Source organism: Eurosta solidaginis, chromosome 4, assembly GCF_040869045.1.
Source record: "Eurosta solidaginis isolate ZX-2024a chromosome 4, ASM4086904v1, whole genome shotgun sequence".
Lineage (NCBI taxonomy): Eukaryota > Metazoa > Arthropoda > Insecta > Diptera > Tephritidae > Eurosta > Eurosta solidaginis.
Genome location: NC_090322.1, coordinates 206793852 through 206816688, shown reverse-complemented (window position 1 = coordinate 206816688; position 22837 = coordinate 206793852). Strand labels below are relative to the sequence as shown.

At 37.5% G+C, this 22837-nt stretch overlaps 1 protein-coding gene across 1 annotated transcript; it reads right to left on the bottom strand.

Moving 5' to 3' along the window:
- Positions 1–11473: 11473 nt before the first annotated feature.
- Positions 11474–14123, bottom strand: mst (misato mitochondrial distribution and morphology regulator). Its single transcript, XM_067780008.1, has 4 exons — positions 13867–14123; positions 13717–13800; positions 12656–13271; positions 11474–12599 (listed from the first exon to the last, which is right to left on the bottom strand). The coding sequence occupies exons 1-4, from the start codon at positions 13945–13947 to the stop codon at positions 11689–11691; spliced, it is 1692 nt and encodes a 563-aa protein (XP_067636109.1). The 5' UTR covers positions 13948–14123; the 3' UTR covers positions 11474–11688.
- Between the last annotated feature and the right edge of the window lie 8714 nt (positions 14124–22837).

Here is a 22837-nt window from a genome sequence, read left to right as displayed (position 1 = left end):
GTTGTTTTTCAATTCGATTATTGCTGTTTTGATGTTTTCATTGTCATTCGGGAGAGCATTTTATCTTCTTTCCTATGCAATACATCGCTGTCTCTATTTAAGAAAGCAGAGAAGTGTTTCTCTCTATAGTCTAACTATGGTACTATTCGTTTCGTATTGAGAGTATTTCCAGCTCTCTTGCACCATTTTCGAGGCTCAAGGAGATCTACGTAGTCGCCTTCCGCTCCTTTCTACCTATGACACTAAAAAGCTCTCTTTATCCAGATAGCCACCTTTATGTAAACATCTGCCCCATAAGATTGGTATGATCAATAGGTACTGATAACATATGACTTCAATGAACCTACAGTCAATAGATCTCGTCCAAGCTATATCCATTGGATTTTTTAGTCTTTTGGAAGTACTTAGGCATACATAGAGATCATAGACTCTATCGTACATCGATGGCAGCAAGGAGCTCAGCCTAAGAAGTGTAGAAGTATGGAGATCGGTCTTTAAAGCAAAGATGTTTGTGCACTAAAAATTTAAGCACATACTCATCTATGTAAAAAAATAAAAACTTGAAATGTTATAAACCTAAACAAAATTGCTCCATATCCTGCCATTAATTCACTGAAATGCCAAACTGCAAATTTCCAACGTAGTTATCATTCAACCAACACCGACCAACCATTAATTTCGGCTATGTGGGCGCCTAGCAATTGCATGTTCATGGCTCATCATTTATTTAGTACCTACTTCACTAACAGTAGACGATTTGATGTACTTGTAAGATGAAAATACAATAACAACAAAAAAATATATGTATATAAAATAAAAATTTTGTAATAGCACAAACGAAACAACAAAACCAAAAACTTATTGTAAAAGCTTCTTTAAAAAAAAAGTCGAGTAATGCGAAAGTACACCAATGCCGAATTTAAAGCTTAAGCAATTTATGAAGACGTACCAGAATGGGGCATATTGAAGATCTCTCGATCAACTTAACTATTTGATGGCTCGTGATGTGCAATCATGCGATGAGCGCGGCTGTGGCAGGAGTGGTACAAAAAAAAAACGATACACAGCTGCTGCCGTCTAAGCACATCATCGTATTGACTGGGAATAGTTGGGTGGGCGTCTTGTGGAATGGGCGCTTAGCAATCATTGCATGTATGTACTTTAAGTGCCATTCGATGAGACTTAAATGGCAGTTAACATATAAATTCAACTGCAGTATATTTAAGTGAAGTGTCCATTGGTGTATTGTTTAAAACAATATAGCATTTCAATAATGGCAAAACTTTTGTTATATTGAAGAAGATATTCCTCAATGCCAAACCACTTGTGCAAGTTTTATTAGGTTGGATTGGGTCATGGCGATCAGTAGGCAATTAGGTTAATTGTCCTCTCTGACTGAAATATAAGTATATTATACTTATACTAGCAACACTACTTAGTTAATGCAAAAATCGTCATTGTTGGTTTGTTTAATGGTGTGTTCAATTTATACTTGTTACGAGAAGACCCGGCAGACGTTGTCCTGCCCTAAATTTGGCCTATCTGCATACATTTTAATAAGCTTTTTCCGTCGTGACTGTGCCTTCCCCCCTCTTCACTTTTTCCTAATCCTTTTATTCACTCCTCCCTCCGTCTTTTTCGCTTCATCTATCTCCATCTTCGTCTCATTCTATCTCTTTCCCAATCTCCTTCTCTCTTTTCTCTTCTCTCAATTCCGTCTCATTCTTCTGCATCCCTTATTGCCTGTCCCAGAGGGTGTATGTATTTTATTCCAGTCCCAGTCCCAGTCCCACTCCTAGTCTCAGTCCTAGTCCTAGTCGCAACCAAACCTATGTAGTAACCACCGCGTGAGGTTTACGCAAATTGTGTGAAAGTTTGAACAAAATCGACCGACGCATCTCTTCAAACACCGGCGACCAACTAACACACATTTTAGCCTTTCTTTTTATATATATAGATTTTTATTTTTCACACTTCACTATAATATTAAAACGAAATGCAGATTTTCGTTGCTTTTGAAATTCGGCTTAAAAATTGCACATAGAACAACTAAAGACTCTCCTGAATTAAAAAAAATGTCATAGTACCTCTAAATCGCGGACCCCCTCAGAAACCCCGGGCCCCGGGCCCGTCCCCCCCCCCCCCTTCTCGGTGGGCTTGGTGATGTGCTATACTTGATATCATTCGCTATAATATTTTTTGTTGATAAGCACGTTGTTTAATTAAACACCAACCAATTACACGGAAGTATATCCGCACCACCTGAAAATGTGAGTGCCGGTGCGTATACGTAACATTTTATTATTACGTATAAACAAATAAAAAAAATTGCAATAAAATAATATTCCGACTATAAACTGAGATATAACCTATCCTATATTTCAAGTTAGATCAAACTACACACGGGGTGCAAAATAAGTCAGTAGTTTAGGAGTCCATTGGCCTCAAACATAGTAACACGTTTTTTTTATGTATTAAGATTTAAGAATTCGTGAGCTTAACACCGGCTTATAATAATTGCATATTCAATTATTATGTTTTTCTAAGAGAAACTGAAAAGAAAGAAAGAAAAATTTACTGGCATATGCGATGGTACCATTTCGAAAACCGCCACGTAATCATCATCAGCCAATTTCGTAATGTTATCAAAGTTTTCACCGAACTTCGAACCGCGAATCACACGGTGACACTGCAGTTGCTTTAACCACTTGGCTATCCTGCTTGTATTTGTTTCCTTGCTTAATTCAGTTTATCTCATTTAAACACTAACAACCCAATTGAAACATTCTGTATCTATATTAATTTGTGTGTCATTGTGTTGTTGTAGCAATAACGAACTTCCTCAAAAGTTTTGTAGAATGTTATCGATTTTGATAGTCGATTGCCGTGTATAGACTCGGCACGTTTCGGTAATGAGTACCATCTATCTATAAATCTTATAAAATAAAGTCGCTACATGCAATGTATGCACATAACTTCACACAGAATGCTCCGATTTTAAAACAGTTTTTTTGCATTTGAAAGCTTAGCTACGTGAGATGGTACAGTTAATATAATTTGAAGGTATATATTACAGGGGCGTGGCAAATTGCCAAAATGTAGTAAAAAATCATAAAATTTTTGTTTACACAGCTATAACTCATAAACGGATGGAAGGATTTAAAAAATTCTCACCCCTATTCTGCATTTCGATTACGTTCCCGTTCTACGCTCCGCTTTAATCGAAGTTAGGTATTCTGCATTACGACGGAATCGTAACGAGAAGAGGAAGAGCGAATGATTTTTCGAAATCAGCTGTTTGTACGGAATGTGTGAAGAATGGAACAAAATAAATTAAATTAAACAGCCCTATTCTGCATTTCGACTTGGATTGGAATTTTTTCGATTTGGCGATTTTGGTATTCTGTGTTCCAATCTCTTTCGATCCAACTTCGAATCGTTCGATTTTGTGTATTCTGCATTTCGATCGTAGTTCCGTTTTTCTAAGTTGAAAATTGGTTGGCGGAAAAATATTGGAAACCAACTCCACAAATAATGTCGAGGCTATTGCTTCCATTATAATAGACAGCTATAATTTGTGTCTGTTCGTTGGGTCCAGTTATATGCCAAAGCAAGCTGCCGGAGTAGAGGAAGTTGAAGCGAAAACGTAAACAATCCTTGCGGAAAGAATAAATAAATCTTCATAAAGTATTTTAGGCCACTGCAATGAAATTAGCATCCATAAAATTCAGAAAATGTCAACTATATTCGTGCAGGAATCCGTTTTAACAAAACTTGGTGGCCACGGCAGGGAATTGGACAAAAGAACAACAAAAACACACTTACAATTATGAAAGTTCTTCACTCAAAAAATAAACACTGCGGCAATATATTCTATTCCTTTTCTTTGTGCAAAATGGCTTGGATAATAAAATATTAACGTTTTTCAGTGTTTTTTAGAAATTTTCTTTAATTTATTTTGTTCCATTGTTCACACATTCCGTACAAACAGCTGATTTCGAAAAATCATTTGCTCTTCCTCTTCTCGTTACGATTCCGTCGTAATGCAGAATACCGAACTTCGATTTAAGCGGAGCGTAGAACGGGAACGTAATCGAAATGCAGAATAGGGGTGAAAGAAAATTTGTAAAAAAAACACTGAAAAACGTTTATATTTTATTATCCACGCCATTTTGTACAAAAAAAAAACAATAGAATATATTGCCGCCATGTTATATTTTTTTGAGTGAAGTGCTTTCATAATTGTATGTGCGTTTTTGTCGTTCTTTGGCCAATTCCCTGCCGTGGCCACAAAGTTTTGATAAAACGGATTCCTGCACGAATATAGTTGACATTTTCTGAATTTTATGGATGCTAATTTCATTGCACTGGCCTAAAATACTTTATGAAGATTTATTTATTCTTTCGCAAGGATTGTTTACGTTTTCGCTTCACCTTCCTCTACTCCGGCAGCTTGCTTTGGCATATAGCTGGACCCAACGAACAGACACAAATTATAGCTGTCTATTATAATGGAATCAATAGCCGCGGCATTATTTGTGGAGTTGGAAAGCAACGCATACGAAAATGGCCAGGCGAGAATGGAAAGGCAAATACTGCGAGACTTGTGTAATCTATTTGAGATGAGTGACGAATTGTAAGAAATTGAACTTAAAAAAGTGGTAAAGTTTAATCGCCCCTATTCTGCATTTCGATTACGTTCCCGTTCTCCGCTCCGCTTAATCGAAGTTTGGTATTCTGCATTACGACGGAATCGTAAAGAGAAGAGGAAGAGCAAATGATTTTTCGAAATCATCTGTTGGTATGGAATGTGTGAACATTGGTACAAAATAAATTAAAGCAAATTTGTAAAAAACACTGAAAAACGTTTATATTTTATTATCCACGAGATTTTGTACAAAAAAAAAGTAATAGAATATATTCAGCCCTATTCTGCATTTCGACTTGGATTGGAATTTTTTCGATTTGGCAATTTTGGTATTCTGTGTTCCAATCTCTTTCGATCCAACTTCGAATCGTTCGATTTTTTGTATTCTGCATTTCGATCGTAGTTCCGTTTTTCTAAGTTGCAAATTAGTTGGCGGAAAAATATTTTCTTTTTATTTTTTTATTAATTTATAACAGAATTTTAACAAAAATGTAAGTAAAACTTGTTAAGAAACGTAGAAAGCTTGATGATGATTGTTTTTTGTATGTTTCCAGGTCAAAAACAACATGTCGATGTCGAAGTCCTTGGACGTATTTGCGCCGCAAAAGTATCTAACACATACTTGAAAGCATCCTTGTTAAGTCGAAAGTTTTTTATGAACCTAAATAAGAAAATAAGTCATTAAACTAAACCACTTTTAAGTTCAATTTCTTACAATTCGTCACTCATCTCAAATGGATTACACAAATCTCGCAATATTTGCCTTTCCATTCTCGCCTGGCAATTTTCGTATGCGTTGCTTTCCAACTCCATAAATAATGCCGCGGCTATTGATTCCATTATAATAGACAGCTATAATTTGTGTCTGTTCGTTGGGTCCAGATATATGCCAAAGCAAGCTGCCGGAGTAGAGGAAGGTGAAGCGAAAACGTAAACAATCCTTGCGGAAAGAATAAATAAATCTTCATAAAGTATTTTAGGCCAGTGCAATGAAATTAGCATCCATAAAATTCAGAAAATGTCAACTATATTCGTGCAGGAATCCGTTTTATCAAAACTTTGTGGCCACGGCAGGGAATTGGCCAAAAGAACGACAAAAACACACTTACAATTATGAAAGCACTTCACTCAAAAATATATAACACTGCGGCAATATATTCTATTGCTTTTTTTTTTGTACAAAATGGCGCGGATAATAAAATATAAACGTTTTTCAGTATTTTTTACAAATTTTCTCTAATTTATTTTGTTCCAATGTTCACACATTCCGTACCAACAGCTGATTTCGAAAAATCATTTGCTCTTCCTCTTCTCTTTACAATTCCGTCGTAATGCAGAATACCAAACTTCGATTGAAGCGGAGCGTAGAACGGGGACGTAATCGAAATGCAGAATAGGGGTGATTGCCGCAGTGTTATATTTTTTTGAGTGAAGTGCTTTCATAATTGTAAGTGTGTTTTTGTCGTTCTTTTGGCCAATTCCCTGCCGTGGCCACCAAGTTTTGTTAAAAAGGATTCCTGCACGAATATAGTTGACATTTTCTGAATTTAAGGATGCTAATTTCATTGCACTGGCCTAAAATACTTTATAAAGGTTTATTTATTCCTTCCGCAAGGATTGTTTACGTTTTCGCTTCACCTTCCTCTACGCCGCCAGCTTGCTTTGGCATATAACTGGACCCAACGAACAGACACAAATTATAGCTGTCTATTATAATGGAATCAATAGCCGCGGCATATTTGTGGAGTTGGAAAGCAACGCATACGAAAATGGCCAGACGATAATGGAAAGGCAAATATTGCGACATTTGTGTAATCCATTTGAGATGAGTGACGAATTGTACGAAATTGAACTTAAAAGTGGTAAAGTTTAATGACTTATTTTCTTATTTAGGTTCAAAAAAAACTCTCGACTTAACAAGGATGTTTTCAAGTATGTGTTAGATACTTTTTCGGGGCAAATACGTCCAAGGACTTCGACATCGACATGTTGTTTTTGACCTGGAAACATATAAAAAACAATCATCATTAAGCCTTCTACGTTTCTTAACAAGTTTTTCTTACATTTTTGTTAAAATTCTGTTATAAATTAATAAAAAAATAAAAAGAAAATATTTTTCCGCCAACGAATTTGCAACTTAGAAAAACGGAACTACGATCGAAATGCAGAATACAAAAAATCGAACGATTCGAAGTTGGATCGAAAGAGATTGGAACACAGAATACCAAATTTGCTAAATCGGAAAAAATCCAATCCAAGTCGAAATGCAGAATAGGGGTGTCTACTTTTCAGTAAAACTTTGAAATATTTACCTTCGATCTGCATCAAAAAAATACTTATTCCTTTCTTATATCAGCCAAATTGTTTAAACAAAAGTAACATTTTTATCAAAAAATGCGTATGTGTGTTTGGTCGCTGTCAACTGTCCGCGCTAATTGCTTTTGAGTGAGGCTTGATGCGACACATACATACGTACATATATAGCATTCGCTGCGTTATTTAACTTCGGGAGTAGGTTTATAGGTATGTATGGATGTACATCACTACATAGTATAAAACAAAGTCGCTTTTTCTGTCCCTATAACCCTTTGAATGCTTAAACCTTTAAAAATACGCAACGGATTTTGATACGCTTTTTTTAATAGATAAAGAGTGATTTAAGAGGAAGTAACGGATGAACATATTTGGCTGAAAATTGGTGGAGGGGTAGCTTAGAACCAGGAGACAGACATAGGCTAATTTTTATTCCGTTCTGGATAGGGGGTTGAGATCAAAACGTCGACCTGGGTAATCCTGTGATATGTTTGTACAATATGGGTATCGAATGTAAGCTGTTTATGAGTACTTTGATACGGGGTATTTTTCGTACCCGCGTGTAAATAGGGTCTCGAGCTATAAGCGAAAACGTGGACGCGGGTACCCCTAGAATGTTTTTATAGAATATGGATAACGAATGAAAGCTGTTGATGGGTGATTTAGTACAGGGTAGTTTTTATACCTATTGGTGACTAGGGTCTCGAGATTGAGTTAGACGGAAAAAGTTTATTAAAATGTATGGATATAGACCAAATTTAGGGCAGAACAACGTCTGACGGGTCTGCTAGTTAAGGTATAAGCCCGACTATCACGGGAACGATTAAATATGACCACATTGAACATTCTAGGCTATCCGGCCCTCCACCCCCTAGTTCCGTGAGGAACTTTGGGTTCACCATATCATCGGCTACTAAAGAAACAGGATTCGCCGAGGGTAGGTGAGGTTGACAATTTGGTGGGAGAAGCTATAAATTTGGCTGGCATCTCTTTGAAAGGGGTGCGGCATACCTGCCGTCGAGATCATCGTTATTCCTAGGCTATATTAAGTAACTTGGGCTGCTGCTGCCCAATTCTGAGACAAAAATTCATTAATTTTAATTCAATTGAAGTACAACGGCAATGGACAAGTTGGATAGTTTGCAAGTTGCAGGAAGACTTCTTCGCAATGAGGACTTCACATATGACGAGAGAAATTAATGAATTGAGATCTGACGCGGTCATTTCACTTCCACTGTGGACCCTGGACAGCAAACAACTGGAGGCCTTATTTAATGGTCAGCTATACACAAATAAAAATGTAAATTAAAAGGCTTAGGCGATTATGTTGACTATAAATTATCCAAATGGAAGCTGCTGTTGTTGTTGTAAGTGGTGTTGTAGTGCTTCGCCCCATCCAAAAGGTGCGACCAATCACAAATTAACTATGGGCCGCCCTTGGGCGTGAACAGCAAGGAGCCACAAAAGATTTATAAAAGTTACGAGGACATCGGGTTTTGGTGTCTAGCCCAGAACATCCTGTCCGATGCAACCATCCCTTGCACGTGACACACTGACAAGAGTGTAACCGTCTTAAAAAGATTCTCATTGAATTATTCTGGTTAAGTAAGATTGGCGGCCACCGTGGTGTGATGGTAGCGTGCTCCGCATACCACACCGTATGCGCTGGGTTCACATCAAGGGCAAAGCAACATCAAAATTTTAGAAATAAGGTTTTTCAATTAGAAGGAAAATTGTCTAAGCGGGGTCGTCCTTCGGCAGTGTTGTGCAAGCGCTCAGAGTGTATTTCTGCTATCAAAAGCTCTCAGTGGAAACTCATCTGCCTTGCAGATGCCGTTCGGAGTCGGCATAAAACATGTAGGTCCCGTCCGGCCAATTTGTAGGGAAAATCAAGAGGAGCACGACGCAAATTGGAAGAGAAGCTCGGCCTAAAATTTCTTCGGAGGTTATCGCGCCTTACATTTTTTTTTTTTTTATTTATTTAAGTAAGAGTTTAAGCTTTTACATTGTCAAGATCGAGGTTAAGTTAAAGTAACGTAGTAATACCCCTGGGAACTTAAAAAAAACTACTCGCCGTCTAAACCAGAGTTCCACACTCCATAGTACAATTGTGGTCTATTGTTGTTGTTTTAGCTTCGCCCCATCCAATAGGTATGATCATTCACAAATTGTCATCAAAAACCTCTAACGGAAGTCCAAGGAAATTTGCATTTTCAACAGGGTTGAACCCAAGAGACATGGGTGTTATTAACATTGCAATTGATGATGACGATGGTTGGTGTCATGTAGGGACACATTATATGAGGACATTCATGGCGCATAAGGTGGTTGATTCTGTAGTAAGAATTTAAAATATTATAGTATCCAGGTTGTTGTTTGGCGATAAAATGCTATCGGATGCATTCCACATGCACACAAGCATAAACACAGCGCGTCCCCTATTAACATCACCGCCAAAGAGGTTGAAGAAGCCATCGAACATGATAAGCCTATCCCCCAGCGGGTTAGGGGATCAGAATATACCCGCGGTAGGTATGCCTGTCGTAAGAGCCGACTAAAATACCAGATTGAAGGGATTGTGTAGCGCAACCCTTCAGGTTGCCAGCGCAATGTATAGCTTCTCCAAACCCAATTGTCAACCTCACCTATCCGCGGCGAATCCTGTTTCACTAACAGACGAGGCTCTGGCGACCCCAATATCCTCATGGAACTTGCGGGTGGGGAGGGAGGGAATGGCATGAAGGTTTAATGTGGCCACATAAATCGTTCCCGAGATGGTCGGGCTAGCACCTTAATGGTGCTATGGTACCGGAGCGTACCGGATCTGTATCCGGCAAAGGGCCATCACATCGATAACACTCCCCAAAGCCTTCGGGGAGCAACCTTATCGCTATAACAACAACAACAACATAAGCAATCCAAAATATTAGGCCCAGTAGGTATAGCCATCTCGATGCTTGAAAACCGTGGCAATGAGGGATTGGAATATCTAGTACATGTCCTCAACCTCCCTTTGTCCTGCCCGAAGAATGGAAAATGGCGACGATAGTACGCTGTTAAAGCCTGGAACGTCAGCTAACGTGGGCGAATCATATCGTTGGAAGCCAAGATGGAAGCTCCTGGAACTTGGGGGTGAAGGTTTAATGTGGCCACATAAGTCGATCCCGAGATGGTCGGACTAGCACCTTAATGGTGCTGTTACCGGAGCGTACCGGATCTGTATCCGGCAAAAGACGATCACATAGATAATACTCCCCAAAGCCTTCAGAGAGCAACCTTATCGCTACAACAACAAACACAAAACAACAACAGGGACGCACTTCTACCTGGGAAGACTGTTTTCATCAACTGAGTTTCGGGTATTTAACATTGATCTCGGGTTCGCCGGGTATTTATAGGCGCAGGACGTTGCCAGCTCTTTGTTTATAACTCTGTCGGCTTTGAATGCTATTTTCGTTCAAACATCTAAATTATGTATTTTGTGCGGTATTTCCTCGTAGTGCTTGCGGAGATAACTCCTTATTTCCCTGGGAGCAGGCCCTCTTGAATCCGATGTATGTTTTTATTCCCTGATCGGTGTATGTATTTAACATAAACTTTTTGCTCTTCCTCTACGATGTACAGAAGTGCGGGTTAATCTCTTGGTTCAAGGGGTGACTATTCAGAAGAACCGACCGACTCTATGTTTATCAAACGCTAGTGTTGTGTTTGTCGGATCTCACAATAATTCTTACGTATATATATGTCCACGTATCCGGTTTGGACACGCAGTCGAACAAGCAGTCTTATTCTTCTTCATTTAACGATAAAGACCGATATTGATCCGGTACGCTCTGAAAATAACCATCATGAAGGTACTAGCCCGCACATCTCAAAAACGATTTTATATGACCACGTTAACCCTTCTAGTTTATCCCACCCTATTCATCTGTGAGAAGCTTGGGGTTACTATATCTGATCATGATTCATTCATATTTGTAATAGGATTTGCCACGAGTAGGTCATGTTGACAATTGCGTTGGAACTGCTATACCGCGCAGCGGTAATGAAAGGGGTATTCTCCGACCAAGGTCTGACAGGTGTTATGTTACAAGAACAACAGGTCGACAAAAATACATTAAGAATAAGAGCCCGAATACAGGTGTATTCAGGATTGAAGAGGTTTATTTCTAGCCATTTTTCCTTGCCGATAGGGCCATGCCACGTAAATATTACCCGTGTGTAGCATTTGTCAAATGCGTAGGTGCCAATGGGTGCAAGCACGGCTGAACGTAGCCAGTCACCATTGGCTCGGCGCATTGGAGAACGGAATGGAAATTTCCAAAAACTTGTTAAAAACATTTATATAATCCCGTCTTTATAGTTCCGCTATGAGCTTCGTCATAACAAAAAGGATTTCCATTGCACATTTTTCTAGGGCGGTAGTAGAAGGCTCTCTTGTTTCTTGTTCTATCCCTTAAGATTAGTTTACATTAAAAAAATTTAACAAGTTTTGTTTAAATATTTTTTAAATATTATGACATTTTATTATTCTTTTAACTGAACCTTATAAAACTAGCGTTGTGTATGTTAACCAACTTAATAGTTTTCTTAAAACTAGATTAATCTCAGTTTTTTATTGTACTAAAAGCTATCGTACTTTATTCGGATTTATGAGCTTTAAGCTTTACATTAGATATATTATGCTTATGTTGCCCTGTATCTTCAGTCGCCAACTCTGCTTTCTGCTATAATTCAAAGTTATCTTCATAGTTGTCTTTAAACAACAGCAGTTGCTCAAGCGCATCTACATAATCATCTTCCTCCAAGCCAGCTGTTTTAAAACGATGTAGTTTTGCTATTTTTACGCGCTTGGCTTCGCGATGCAACGTTTCCAAAGTATCACCTAGTTCACTAGAAGACTGAACTGCGGCCAATGTTGGCACAGATATTACTTTATCTGCGGGTGGTCGTTTTTCAGTGGTGGAGAGAAAACCCAGCTTCGTCATTTCGTCGGAAAATATTTCTCCTGGAAATGGTATACGCGTAGGCATAGCCATTGATATTGAAGCCACATGTGCCATACTCGCATGATTTGCACATTGCAAATAGAGTTGAAACATTTCCGATACACTATTACATTTATAGGCAGCCATGCGCATTTGCTCTTTTGCCTGTTCCAAAGGACGTTTTAGTCTTTCATGTGGTATACCACGAACGCAAAGTGATTGTATTATATAATCAGTGCCTATGTTAGAATTTGGTGTAAGCGACGTGAAGAGAGAACCTTCAAATTTATTCAAACAATCAATAAGATCTTGATCGTGTTGCATAGGGAATGGCAGCGCTACAGCGGCTGCTGCCAATTTGCGTCCATAATTATTCATATCACCGCAAAAACCGGCAAGTGAGTATGCGCTGGGTGCATTACGTAGGCGATACCGCAGTGAGATTGTATCTAAGTAGGCAGCTAGTATCGCAGAAGTTTGATATAAATTATCTGGTTGGTAATTAAGCGCATGAATCGGACGTGCCATACCCAGCTGGCGCCACACACGGTCGCTAGTGCTGAGCGGTACAAATAAGGTGGCTTGTTCGCTGAGTTTATGAAATGCCAAAGCGCTATTTATAACGCGTATGGAATCGGTCATTGGTTCATCTAGAAGTGCAAGGAATAGAATTTTATACAGCATGAATCTTTTTAACCAAACCTACCTGCATTTTCAAAAAGCGTATTTCTAGGCGAATATATCGGTAATGCAAAATTTGCTTTCCTGTACTCATCATTCAAATGCTCTAAGCATGATGTGGCTAATCCTGTAAAACCGTTGAAGGCATCAAATAATGTTTGAAATCCTTGTAAATAGTCACACTCTTCCACATATTGACGAATTTTATCACAAAAGTCATCCTCAAACTGCGTCGTTTTCCACAACTGAACACCGCTGGCAAATGTGTCGAATATTTGCTTTCCGGAATCATGTTTGTATTCATTTACAATATTCACACTGCGTGGATGGTAGCGCGCATAAAGATAATCGGTCCATGTTTCTACGTTTTCGGCTAAATTATATTCCTTTTCGTGTATATCGATGACGGGATTTTCCAGATCTTTTTGAAAATCATGTTTATTAGCTTGTGGTTGCTGTACAACTTCCACATCTGTTGAATCAGTTTCCAGATCTACCTTAAGTTTTTTCACTTCTTCCTTTTCAGTGGTATCATTTGAGCGTTTAATACTATTGCCATATAGCTCACCCTCTTGTGGTAGATGTTTTAGTGAACCATCTAAATCAACCAATAGTAGGCGCGGTGTGTACGTAACTTCTCTCTGCAATGTTAGGATGTCTGAAATTAGATACCTATAAGAATAGAACCCCCAGCGGGTTAGGGCAGTTCAAATATACTAGCGAGTATAGGCGAATAAAGACCCAAATGATTCCAGGGGTTGGGTAGCGCAGCCCTTTCAAGGGGATGCCAGCGTGATTTATAACTTGCACAACCCAATTGTCAATCTCACCTACTTGTGGGGAAACCTGTTTCTTTAGCAGCTGAGGATCTGGAGATCCCAAGGTCATCATGGGACTAGAGGTGGGGTGTATGATGGTCTGAAGATTGAGTGGGGTCATATTAAAACGTTTCCGAGATAGTAGGGCTTATTACTCAATGGAGCTTAGCTTGTAACCGGCCATCAACATTGATAAACTCCCCAAATGCTACGGGGAGTGTCTTTATCGCTAAAACAACAAGAACAATAGCAAGGACCATTTACTTACATTCAAATTTGCGCCTTCTCTGTATAACACATCATTATTGACTTCTGAGGACGCGGATTCGCGATTATAGTTGAAACTTGATTCCTAAAAGGTGCAAAATAGTTGTATATATTACCAAAGAATAGTGACTTTCAGACATTTTTCAATTACCTGTATATTCCACCAATGAGCACCAATATAGTTTGAATAGTTGCCAAATTGCAAAGTCACCACTTCACGACTAGAGGACATTCTCAATCTTCTTTTAATAAAACAATTAATTAAACGACGGTCAAACTATTACAAAATGATCAAAGAAATTACAATTGACGGATCAAATAAAACCGGCTGAACTTTGTTTTTTGTACCAGCTGTTAAATTAGTGCTTCCAAGTAGCCGTTGATATAAATTAACTGAAAAGTAAATAAATATAAGGGAGAATCTGCCAAAAATGTTAACAACTTTAAACTAGGGCGACTCATGTAACCATATAAATGCCTTATTAAGTGTGTAAACATATAAATTTATCTAGTGTGTAAACGAGCTGTCAAATTTTGTATGAAAAATCATTTACACATTTTGTATAAATTTGCGCGCACATTTCATTAGGGGGACTCATGATAGCATATAAACTTATAAGGTGTAAAATTATATCCATTTACACACGCGGTTATATTAACGCACCTAGTAATACTCTTGATAAACTTGATTGTTTTTCAGCTGTATTATTTCCAAAAAAATTTTTTTGATTGTTATACAAATGAAAAAATACCAAGATTAAGTGAAAAAACAAAACTAAAACGCCTTTACTTGCTGATGTTGGTGATTTTTGATGAAAATGCCGTCTGTAATGTCTGCAAGGTTGCATTCCTTTGGGTTTACCGCATTTACACAATGAAATGTGCGCGTAAATTTATACAAATTGTGTAAATGATTTTTCATACAAAATTTGACAGCTCGTGCGTAAACTAGATAAATTTATACGTTTACACACTTTATAAGGCATTTATACGGTTACATGAGTCCCCCTATTGTGTAAACGCGGTAAACTCAAAGGAATGCACCCTTGCCGACTTTACACCAGCTCTGCATCTATCTTTGTACTGCATGGCCGCTGTGTAAAGCTGGATACATTGGTGCTTTATCGGTAACCTTTTAACAGCTGATTCGACCAACCTTATGAGAATCAATGCAATCGATTATTGGTGCCGCTAAGGTCGTAACCGTATCGTAGCCAACCAATTAAGCCGGAGTCATTGGTGCCGTATGTCGTATCGCTGTATCCGTATCCCTAACGTAATCAGCTGTTTATCGTTACGACGGTAAACCAAAAACCAATTAGTTGGCTACGATACGGTTACGACCTCAGCGGCACCAATAATCGATTGTATTGATTCCCATAAGGTTGGTCGAATCAGCTGTTATAAGGTTACCGATACGGCGGTTACAGATAAGGCACCAATGTCTGCAGCTTTAAGCGTTGCTTATTTTGTCCATATCCTCTTTAAAATTCATCACTGTGTTTAATTGTTGTTGTATGTGAAGGCTTTCTAACGTCATTCTCACATTTCTTCTGTTCTCAATGTCTAATATTTTTGTACTTGCGAAATCCGCTACATGTTTTTTGTTTGTCAGGTGTTGTGGTAGCGCTGTTGTTGTTTTTACGTTTTTTGCATCAGCCATATGTTCTTTAATACGTACTCCCAAAGCTCGCTTCGTTGTACCTATGTAGCGTTGTTTACATATTTCGCGATCATTGCCTTTACATCTAATTTCGTATACAACGTTGTGTTGTTTTTTCAATAGTGTCCTTTGTTCTTGTGAATAATCTGTTTAGGGTATTGTGTGGTTTATGTGCATACTTTATATTATCATCGTTTTTTTTTTTTAGTTTGGGATTTGTAGGCCAGAGAACTTGTCTCCACACGCCAGGTATTTCGTCTTAGGTAAATTATTCAGATTAAATGATTTAATGGTTTACTCCAAGTACGATAAATTTTAGGTTTTCAACTGTTTTATTAATTTTTTGTCATGTCGATTCTCTCACTATCCGCCATTTTGTTCTCAACCACATGAGTAGCGTCCTTTTATAACACGCGGTTGAGCTGTGGGGAAACGAACTTGACGCGACGACGTTAAAAAACGAAGTGAAATGTTATCATCTTTTATTATTTTTCTAAGGGCCTGGTTGTTCGTTAGTCCACGTATATAGCTTAATCCAATTTATCTACCCTCTGATTTATCCCTATGATGTTTTTTCGCAGGACTCAATTGGTTTATTATATTATTAACTAGTTTTTCGATTACAGTAATTGGATAGCTATTTTTTAAAAATAAATTTTTAACTTTGATTTTGTTAGTGTCAATATATTGTTCGTCACTTAGCGAAAATATTTTCTTTATTAGACTGGTCGCTGTATTTTTTGATTACTCGGATGATTGGAATTGTAGTTTATAATTCTACCAGACGCAACTTCTTTTGCGTACCAGTTGAATGTTAAATTGTTATTTCTGTGTATTTCTAAATCTAGGAAGGCTTGTTTATTTTGTTTTTCTGTTTCCACAGTGAATTTGATTTTGGTATGTTGCGCATTTAATACTCTTAGTATGCCTTCCACGTCTTTAGTTTTAATTATAGCAAATACATCATCTACATATTTTGTAATGTATTTGATGCATATGTCATTGGTTTTTAGTCCAGCTAGGCTATCGTCAATAATTTTATCAAGTACGATATCTGCGATTGTCGGAGATTGAAATCGTTGATTTTCGCAGCGATATGACTGCGAGTGACGTCCTTTTCCCTCTCATCGTCTATACATTGTATTCCTTCTTCAATATCCGCTATAATATGGATTTGGGAGAAAATTTTTTTCTTAATATCTCCTCTATATTCTTCAGTTTGGCTATTAGTATTTTTATATTTATATTTGTCTCTTTAACCTTTAGATTGAGAACTTTTAAAATAAACGTTTTTACTATTTTATCTAGCTGTTCCCATGTGCTATTCAGCTTAAAACTATTGGAAAAATTACGTACCTTACCCTGTAAGTGCGAGGGTACAACACCGTAGTCCTTGCATCGCAATAAAAACTTAAGCCGTTGTTGCTGCTTCACCAGCTTCTTACATTCCTTATTATAGTTCTTTATTGTGGCATGCGTATAACCACCGTATTTCAGTTTAATATGTTGATAAAATTGCTTCATGTTTGTTGTTATTGACAGTGCGATTACTTTAGATTTGATTGTGGAATTCGGTTTTTCGCTCACCGATTATGTTATGTTTTCTTGTTGGGCCAAATATATTCCTTATGCTTGCTTTTATGGAGCTTTACGGCCGAGAAATTAGAAGGCAAAAATTAAATTTTCCTTTTCCCTCCTACTCGTTTCGAGGCTCTCACGTCTTCCTCAGGGAGTCTAATGATTTTATTTTAAAAACAAGTCATTAACAACAAACATAATTACAATTAAATAACATTAATTTGGACACTTACATTATTAAATTAAACTTATTTAATTTTTGAGTACATTTTTTATTTATTTACACACAGTACGAACATATATATTAACAATTACTTGCTAGCAATTTCGTATACAACGTTGTGTTGTTTTTCTTTCTCAATAGTGTCCTTTGTTCTTGTGAATAATCTGTTTAGGGTATTGTGTGGTTTATGTGCGTACTTTATGTTATCATCTTTTATTATTTTTCTGAGCGCCTTGTTGTTCGTTAGTCCAGGTATACAGCTTAATCCAATGTATCTACCCTCTGATTTATCCCTATGATGTTTTTTCGCAGTACTCAATTGGTTTATAATATTATTAACTAGTTTTTCGATTACAGTAATTGGATAGCTATTTTTTAAAATAAATTTTTAACTTTGGTTTTGTTAGTGTCAATAAATTGTTCGTCACTTAGCGAAAATATTTCCTTTCTTAGACTGGTCGCTTTATTAATTTTTTGATACCTCGGATGATTGGAATGGTAGTTTTTAATTCTACCAGACGCAACTTCTTTTGCGTACCAGTTGAATGTTAAATTGTTATTTCTGTGTATTTCTAAATCTAGGAAGGCTAGTTTATTTTGTTTTTCTGTTTCCACAGTGAATTTGATTTTGGTATGTTGCGCATTTAATACTTTTAGTATGCCTTCCACGTTTTTAGTTTTAATTATAGCAAATACATCATCTACATATTTTGTAATGTATTTGATGCATATGTCATTGGTTTTTAGTTCAGCTAGGCTATCGTCAATAATTTTATCAAGTACGATATCTGCGATTGTCGGAGATAGTGGACTGCCCATTGGCATACCGTGAACCTGTTGGTAAATTTTACTAATTTTCTATTCTGCGTCATAAGGTCAACCCACCTACCAAGTTTCATCGCTTTATCCGTCTTTGGTAATGAACTATCGCACTTTTTCTGTTTTTCGATATCGAAAAAGTGGGCGTGGTTATAGTCCGATTTCGTTCATTTTAAATAGCGATCTGAGATAAGTGCCCAGGAACCTACATACCAAATTTCATCAAGATACCTCAAAATCAAGTTATCGTGTTAACGGACGGACGGACATGGCCATATCAAATTTTTTTTTTCGATACTGATTATTTTGATATATGGAAGTCTATATCTATCTCGATTCTTTTATACCTGTACAACAAACCGTTATCGAATCAAAATTAATATACTCTGTGTGCAAAGCACGCTGAGTATAAAAATAGTTAACATTTACCGCTTTTGTTTAATTTAAGAGACAAAAATAAGTTTTGAAAATACACCAAAATCTTCTCACATATGTTATCAAACACACGAGTTTACCAAAATAATTTTGTTTAGAAATAGCATTACACCACATCTACACATGCCTTAATCTACTATAAATCGTCTATAGGTAATCTACGCGTTTTCATGTTGCATCCCTGGGGTCTATGTTATTTTCTGTAAAATTTTTACGTTTCTTATTTATTTTGTGTTTCTTAAAAATGTTTGTAAATTTTCGAGCTCGAGGCCATACAATATTAAAACACACAAAAGTTTTTTTATTTATATGCTTTATATATTGTCGTTTTATTTATCGATATTTCGACTTCAATTAGAAGTCATCTTCAGAACTAGAAATACAAAATGGCAAGTATTATAATAAAAACAGAAAAGTACATGTATATATAAATATTGACTTACATCGTTGGATGCATTGTAAAATTTACCTTTACTTTTTGGTAAACAATGGTTGGATGTACCAGGTCGACTAATTTAATATTTGATTTAGTGACAAAAGAAGAAAATAAACACAAAAATGTTTACTAACAACAAATTGTTTATAATTACGGTTCCTTATTTGTTTACTTTTTTTGTGTTTATTTTCTTCCTTTGTCACTGAATCAAATATTAAATTAGTCGACCTGGTACATCCAACGATGTAAGTGAATGTTTATATACATATACATGTACTTTTGTGTTTTTTATTATAATACTTGTCATTTTGTATTTCTAGTCCTGAAGATGGCTTCTAATCGAAGTCGAAATATCGATAAATAAAACGACAATAGCTGTATTTTTTTTACTTCTATAGGTGTTTTTTTTTCCAAGCGAGCTCGAAAAAAACGCTTCAAATAGCTAAACTACCTTGCCAAAACCATACAGATGGTGGAAGTTTATCAGCTAATTGTTACTTTTTTTAGCTGATATGACATTTCTACTTCTAGCGCAGTATGTTTTTGACACTCAACCAGCAAATTACAAAAACAAAATACACGAAATGCATGTGTTTATTTGTATGTATTTCACCCTGCCGCCACGCTGTTATTCGTTATTTTTGTTTATCTGCAAATTCGTATGTTCATTTCATTCGCTCGTTCACAATAGTGCCCTATTTTTGAATATACAACACTATACAACACTATCAATCAGGTCGACAATTACCTAAGCGGTTTCAACTGAAAGCGCTTAGCCAACTGAACTCGATTACTTTTTATTGTTGCTTTCCATGCAATTCGGTAAGCTAGCTAGTGTCTTAATTGTAATAGTAACAAAGAAATACAGCTTATATACGTTTACGCTTAAACTTTATATGGACTGCTAAGCGACAAACTTTAAATACACCTCTGAAATTATACTCAGATGTAACTGAACTATATGTCTTTCTTTCACCCTCTACACTAATTCTATGTATTCTATGTGTGTCCACAATTCATCGCAACTGATTCGTCTATGTTATACCCTATGGCCATCAGAGGGTTGTGTCTCCGCTTTTCGGTACAACCTGTGCTGTAGCTGTAGTTATTTAACCACTGACGCTAGATGGGTCTATCTAAGCATTATCTAAGCGATAGGCGTTTTTTTTTCACGCGCAAACGTAAACGTATACGCGTGTGAAAAAAAACACGGCTAATAGCTGTTTTTTTTACATCTATAGACGTTTACGCTTAAATCGGGAGTCATTGGTGCCGTATGTCGTATCGCTGTAGTCGTATCCCTAACGTAATCAGCTGTCTACGATACGGTTACGACCTTAAGCTGGAGACATTGGTGCTTTATCGGTAACCGTATCGGTAACCTTTTAACAGCTGATTCGACCAACCTTATGAGAATCAATGCAATCGATTATTGGTGCCGCTAAGGTCGTAACCGTATCGTAGCCAACCAATTGGGTTTTGGTTTACCGTCGTATCGATAAACAGCTGATTACGTTAGGGATACGGATACAGCGATACAACATACGGCACCAATGTCTCCAGCTTAAACTTTATATGGATTATGGATGCTAAGTGTCAAACTTTAAATACACCTCTGAAATTGCTGCGCATAAAATTTGTACTACTAAATTTCAATACGCATTATACTCAGATGTAACTGAAATATGTGTCTATGTTTCACCTCTACACTAATTCTATGAATCACCTCTTAAAATGGTGCGTGTCCACTATTCATCGCAACTGATTCAGCTATATGTTATACATTATGGCCACCAGAGGTTTGTGTCTCCGATTTTAGGTACACCCTGTTCTGTAGATAGTTATTTAACCACTGCCGCTAGATGGGTCTATCTAAGCGAGGATACGCGTTTTTTACGAGCAAACGTAAACGTATACGGCTTGTAAAAAGAAAACACGGCTAATGTATCATACACGCAGGTATTTAGCAGGTCATATAAAATCGTTCCCGAGATGGTCAGGTTTGTGCCGTACACATACACGGCAAAGAACCATCAACATTGATAACACCCCAAAGGGATTCAAGGGGTTGTGTAGCGCAATATATAGCTTCTCCAACCCAATTGTCAACCTCACCTACGAGCGGCGAATCCCGTTTCACTAACAGACGAGGCTCTGGCGACCCCAAGCTCCTCATGGAACTTGGGGGTGGGGAGGGAGGGATGGCCTGAAGGTTTAATGTGGCCATATAAATCGTTCCCGAGATGGTCGGGCCAGCACCTTAATGGTGCTGTGTTACCGGAGCGTATCGGATCTGTATCCGACAAAGGACCATCACATCGATAACACTCCCCAAAGCCTTCGGGGAGTAACCTAATCGCTACAACAACAACATAACACCCCAAAAACTTCGTACAGTGTCTACCGCAACGTACTTACATTTTATAAATTTAAATAATATTTTTATTATTTCAGTGGTTTTATTAAATTATATTCGATATTAAGGATTTATATCGAGCTGCGTTTTAAGGCCACTATGAATCATTAAAATATTACTACTATTTATAAATATAACTAGGTACTATATAATTATAAGTTAAACTCAGGACAGGTTTTTCTGTGCAAGCTTAAACTCCAGTTACAGTTGACTAGAGTTTAACCCTGCCACTTCGACCGCTTAAGCTGGAGACATTGGTGCTTTATCGGTAACCGTATCGGTAACCTTTTAACAGCTGATTCGACCAACCTTATGAGAATCAATGCAATCGATTATTGGTGCCGAGGATACGCGTTTTTTACGAGCAAACGTAAACGTATACGCTTGTAAAAAGAAAACACGGCTAATGTATCATACACGCAGGTATTTAGCAGGTCATATAAAATCGTTCCCGAGATGGTCAGGTTTGTGCCGTACACATACACGGCAAAGAACCATCAACATTGATAACACCCCAAAAACTTCGTACAGTGTCTACCGCAACGTACTTACATTTTATAAATTTAAATAATATTTTTATTATTTCAGTGGTTTTATTAAATTATATTCGATATTAGGGATTTATATCGAGCTGCGTTTTAAGGCCACTATGAATCATTAAAATATTACTACTATTTATAAATATAACTAAAAAAAAAAAATAAATGTAAGGCGCGATAACCTCCGAAGAGATCTAAGGCCGAGCTTCTCTTCCAATTTGCGTCGTGCTCCTCTTGATTTTTCCCTACAAATTGGCCGGACGGGACCTACATGTTTTATGCCGACTCCGAACGGCATCTGCAAGGCAGATGAGTTTTCACTGAGAGCTTTTCATGGCAGAAATACAATTGGAGCGCTTGCCAGACACTGCCGAGGGGCGACCCCGCTTAGAAAAATTTTCTTCTAATTGAAAAATCTTATTTCTAAAATTTTGATGTTGCTTTGCCCGGGAGTTGAACCCAGGGCATACGGTGTGATAGGCGGAGCACGCTACCATCACACCACGGTGGCCGCCACCGTAACTAACTAATAATATAACTAGGTACTATATAATTAAAAGTTAAACTCAGGACAGGTTTTTCTGTGCAAGTTTAAACTCCAGTTACAGTTGACTAGAGTTTAACCCTGCCACTTCGACCACTTAAGCTGAGATGAGCAAAGAGGCAAGGTCAACTTTAAGCGGGAGTCATTGGTGCCATATTGCGTATCGCTGTAGTCGTATCCCTAACGTAATCAGCTGTTTATCGTTACGACTGTAAACCAAAAACTAAAGCTGGAGACATTGGTACTTTATCGGTAACCGTATCGGTAACCTTTTAACAGCTGATTCGACCAACCTTATGAGAATCAATGCAATCGATTATTGGTGCCGCAAAGGTCGTAACCGTATCGTATCCAACCAATTGGGTTTTGGTTTACCGTCGTAACGATAAACAGCTGACTACGTTAGGGATACGGATACAGCGATACGACATACGGCACCAATGACTCCGGCTTAATTGGTTGGCTACGA

What these genes read in the sequence shown, in the direction of transcription:
- mst (XM_067780008.1), bottom strand. Translation starts at nt 13,947, where the DNA reads ATGTCCTCTAGTCGTGAAGTGGTGACTTTGCAATTTGGCAACTATTCA. An exon ending in GAGAAGGCGCAAATTTGAAT is followed by an intron (nt 13,272 to 13,716) that starts GTAAGTAAATGG and finishes CTAACATTGCAG; the next exon opens with AGAGAAGTTACGTACACACC. An exon ending in TACGCTTTTTGAAAATGCAG is followed by an intron (nt 12,600 to 12,655) that starts GTAGGTTTGGTT and finishes TTGCACTTCTAG; the next exon opens with ATGAACCAATGACCGATTCC.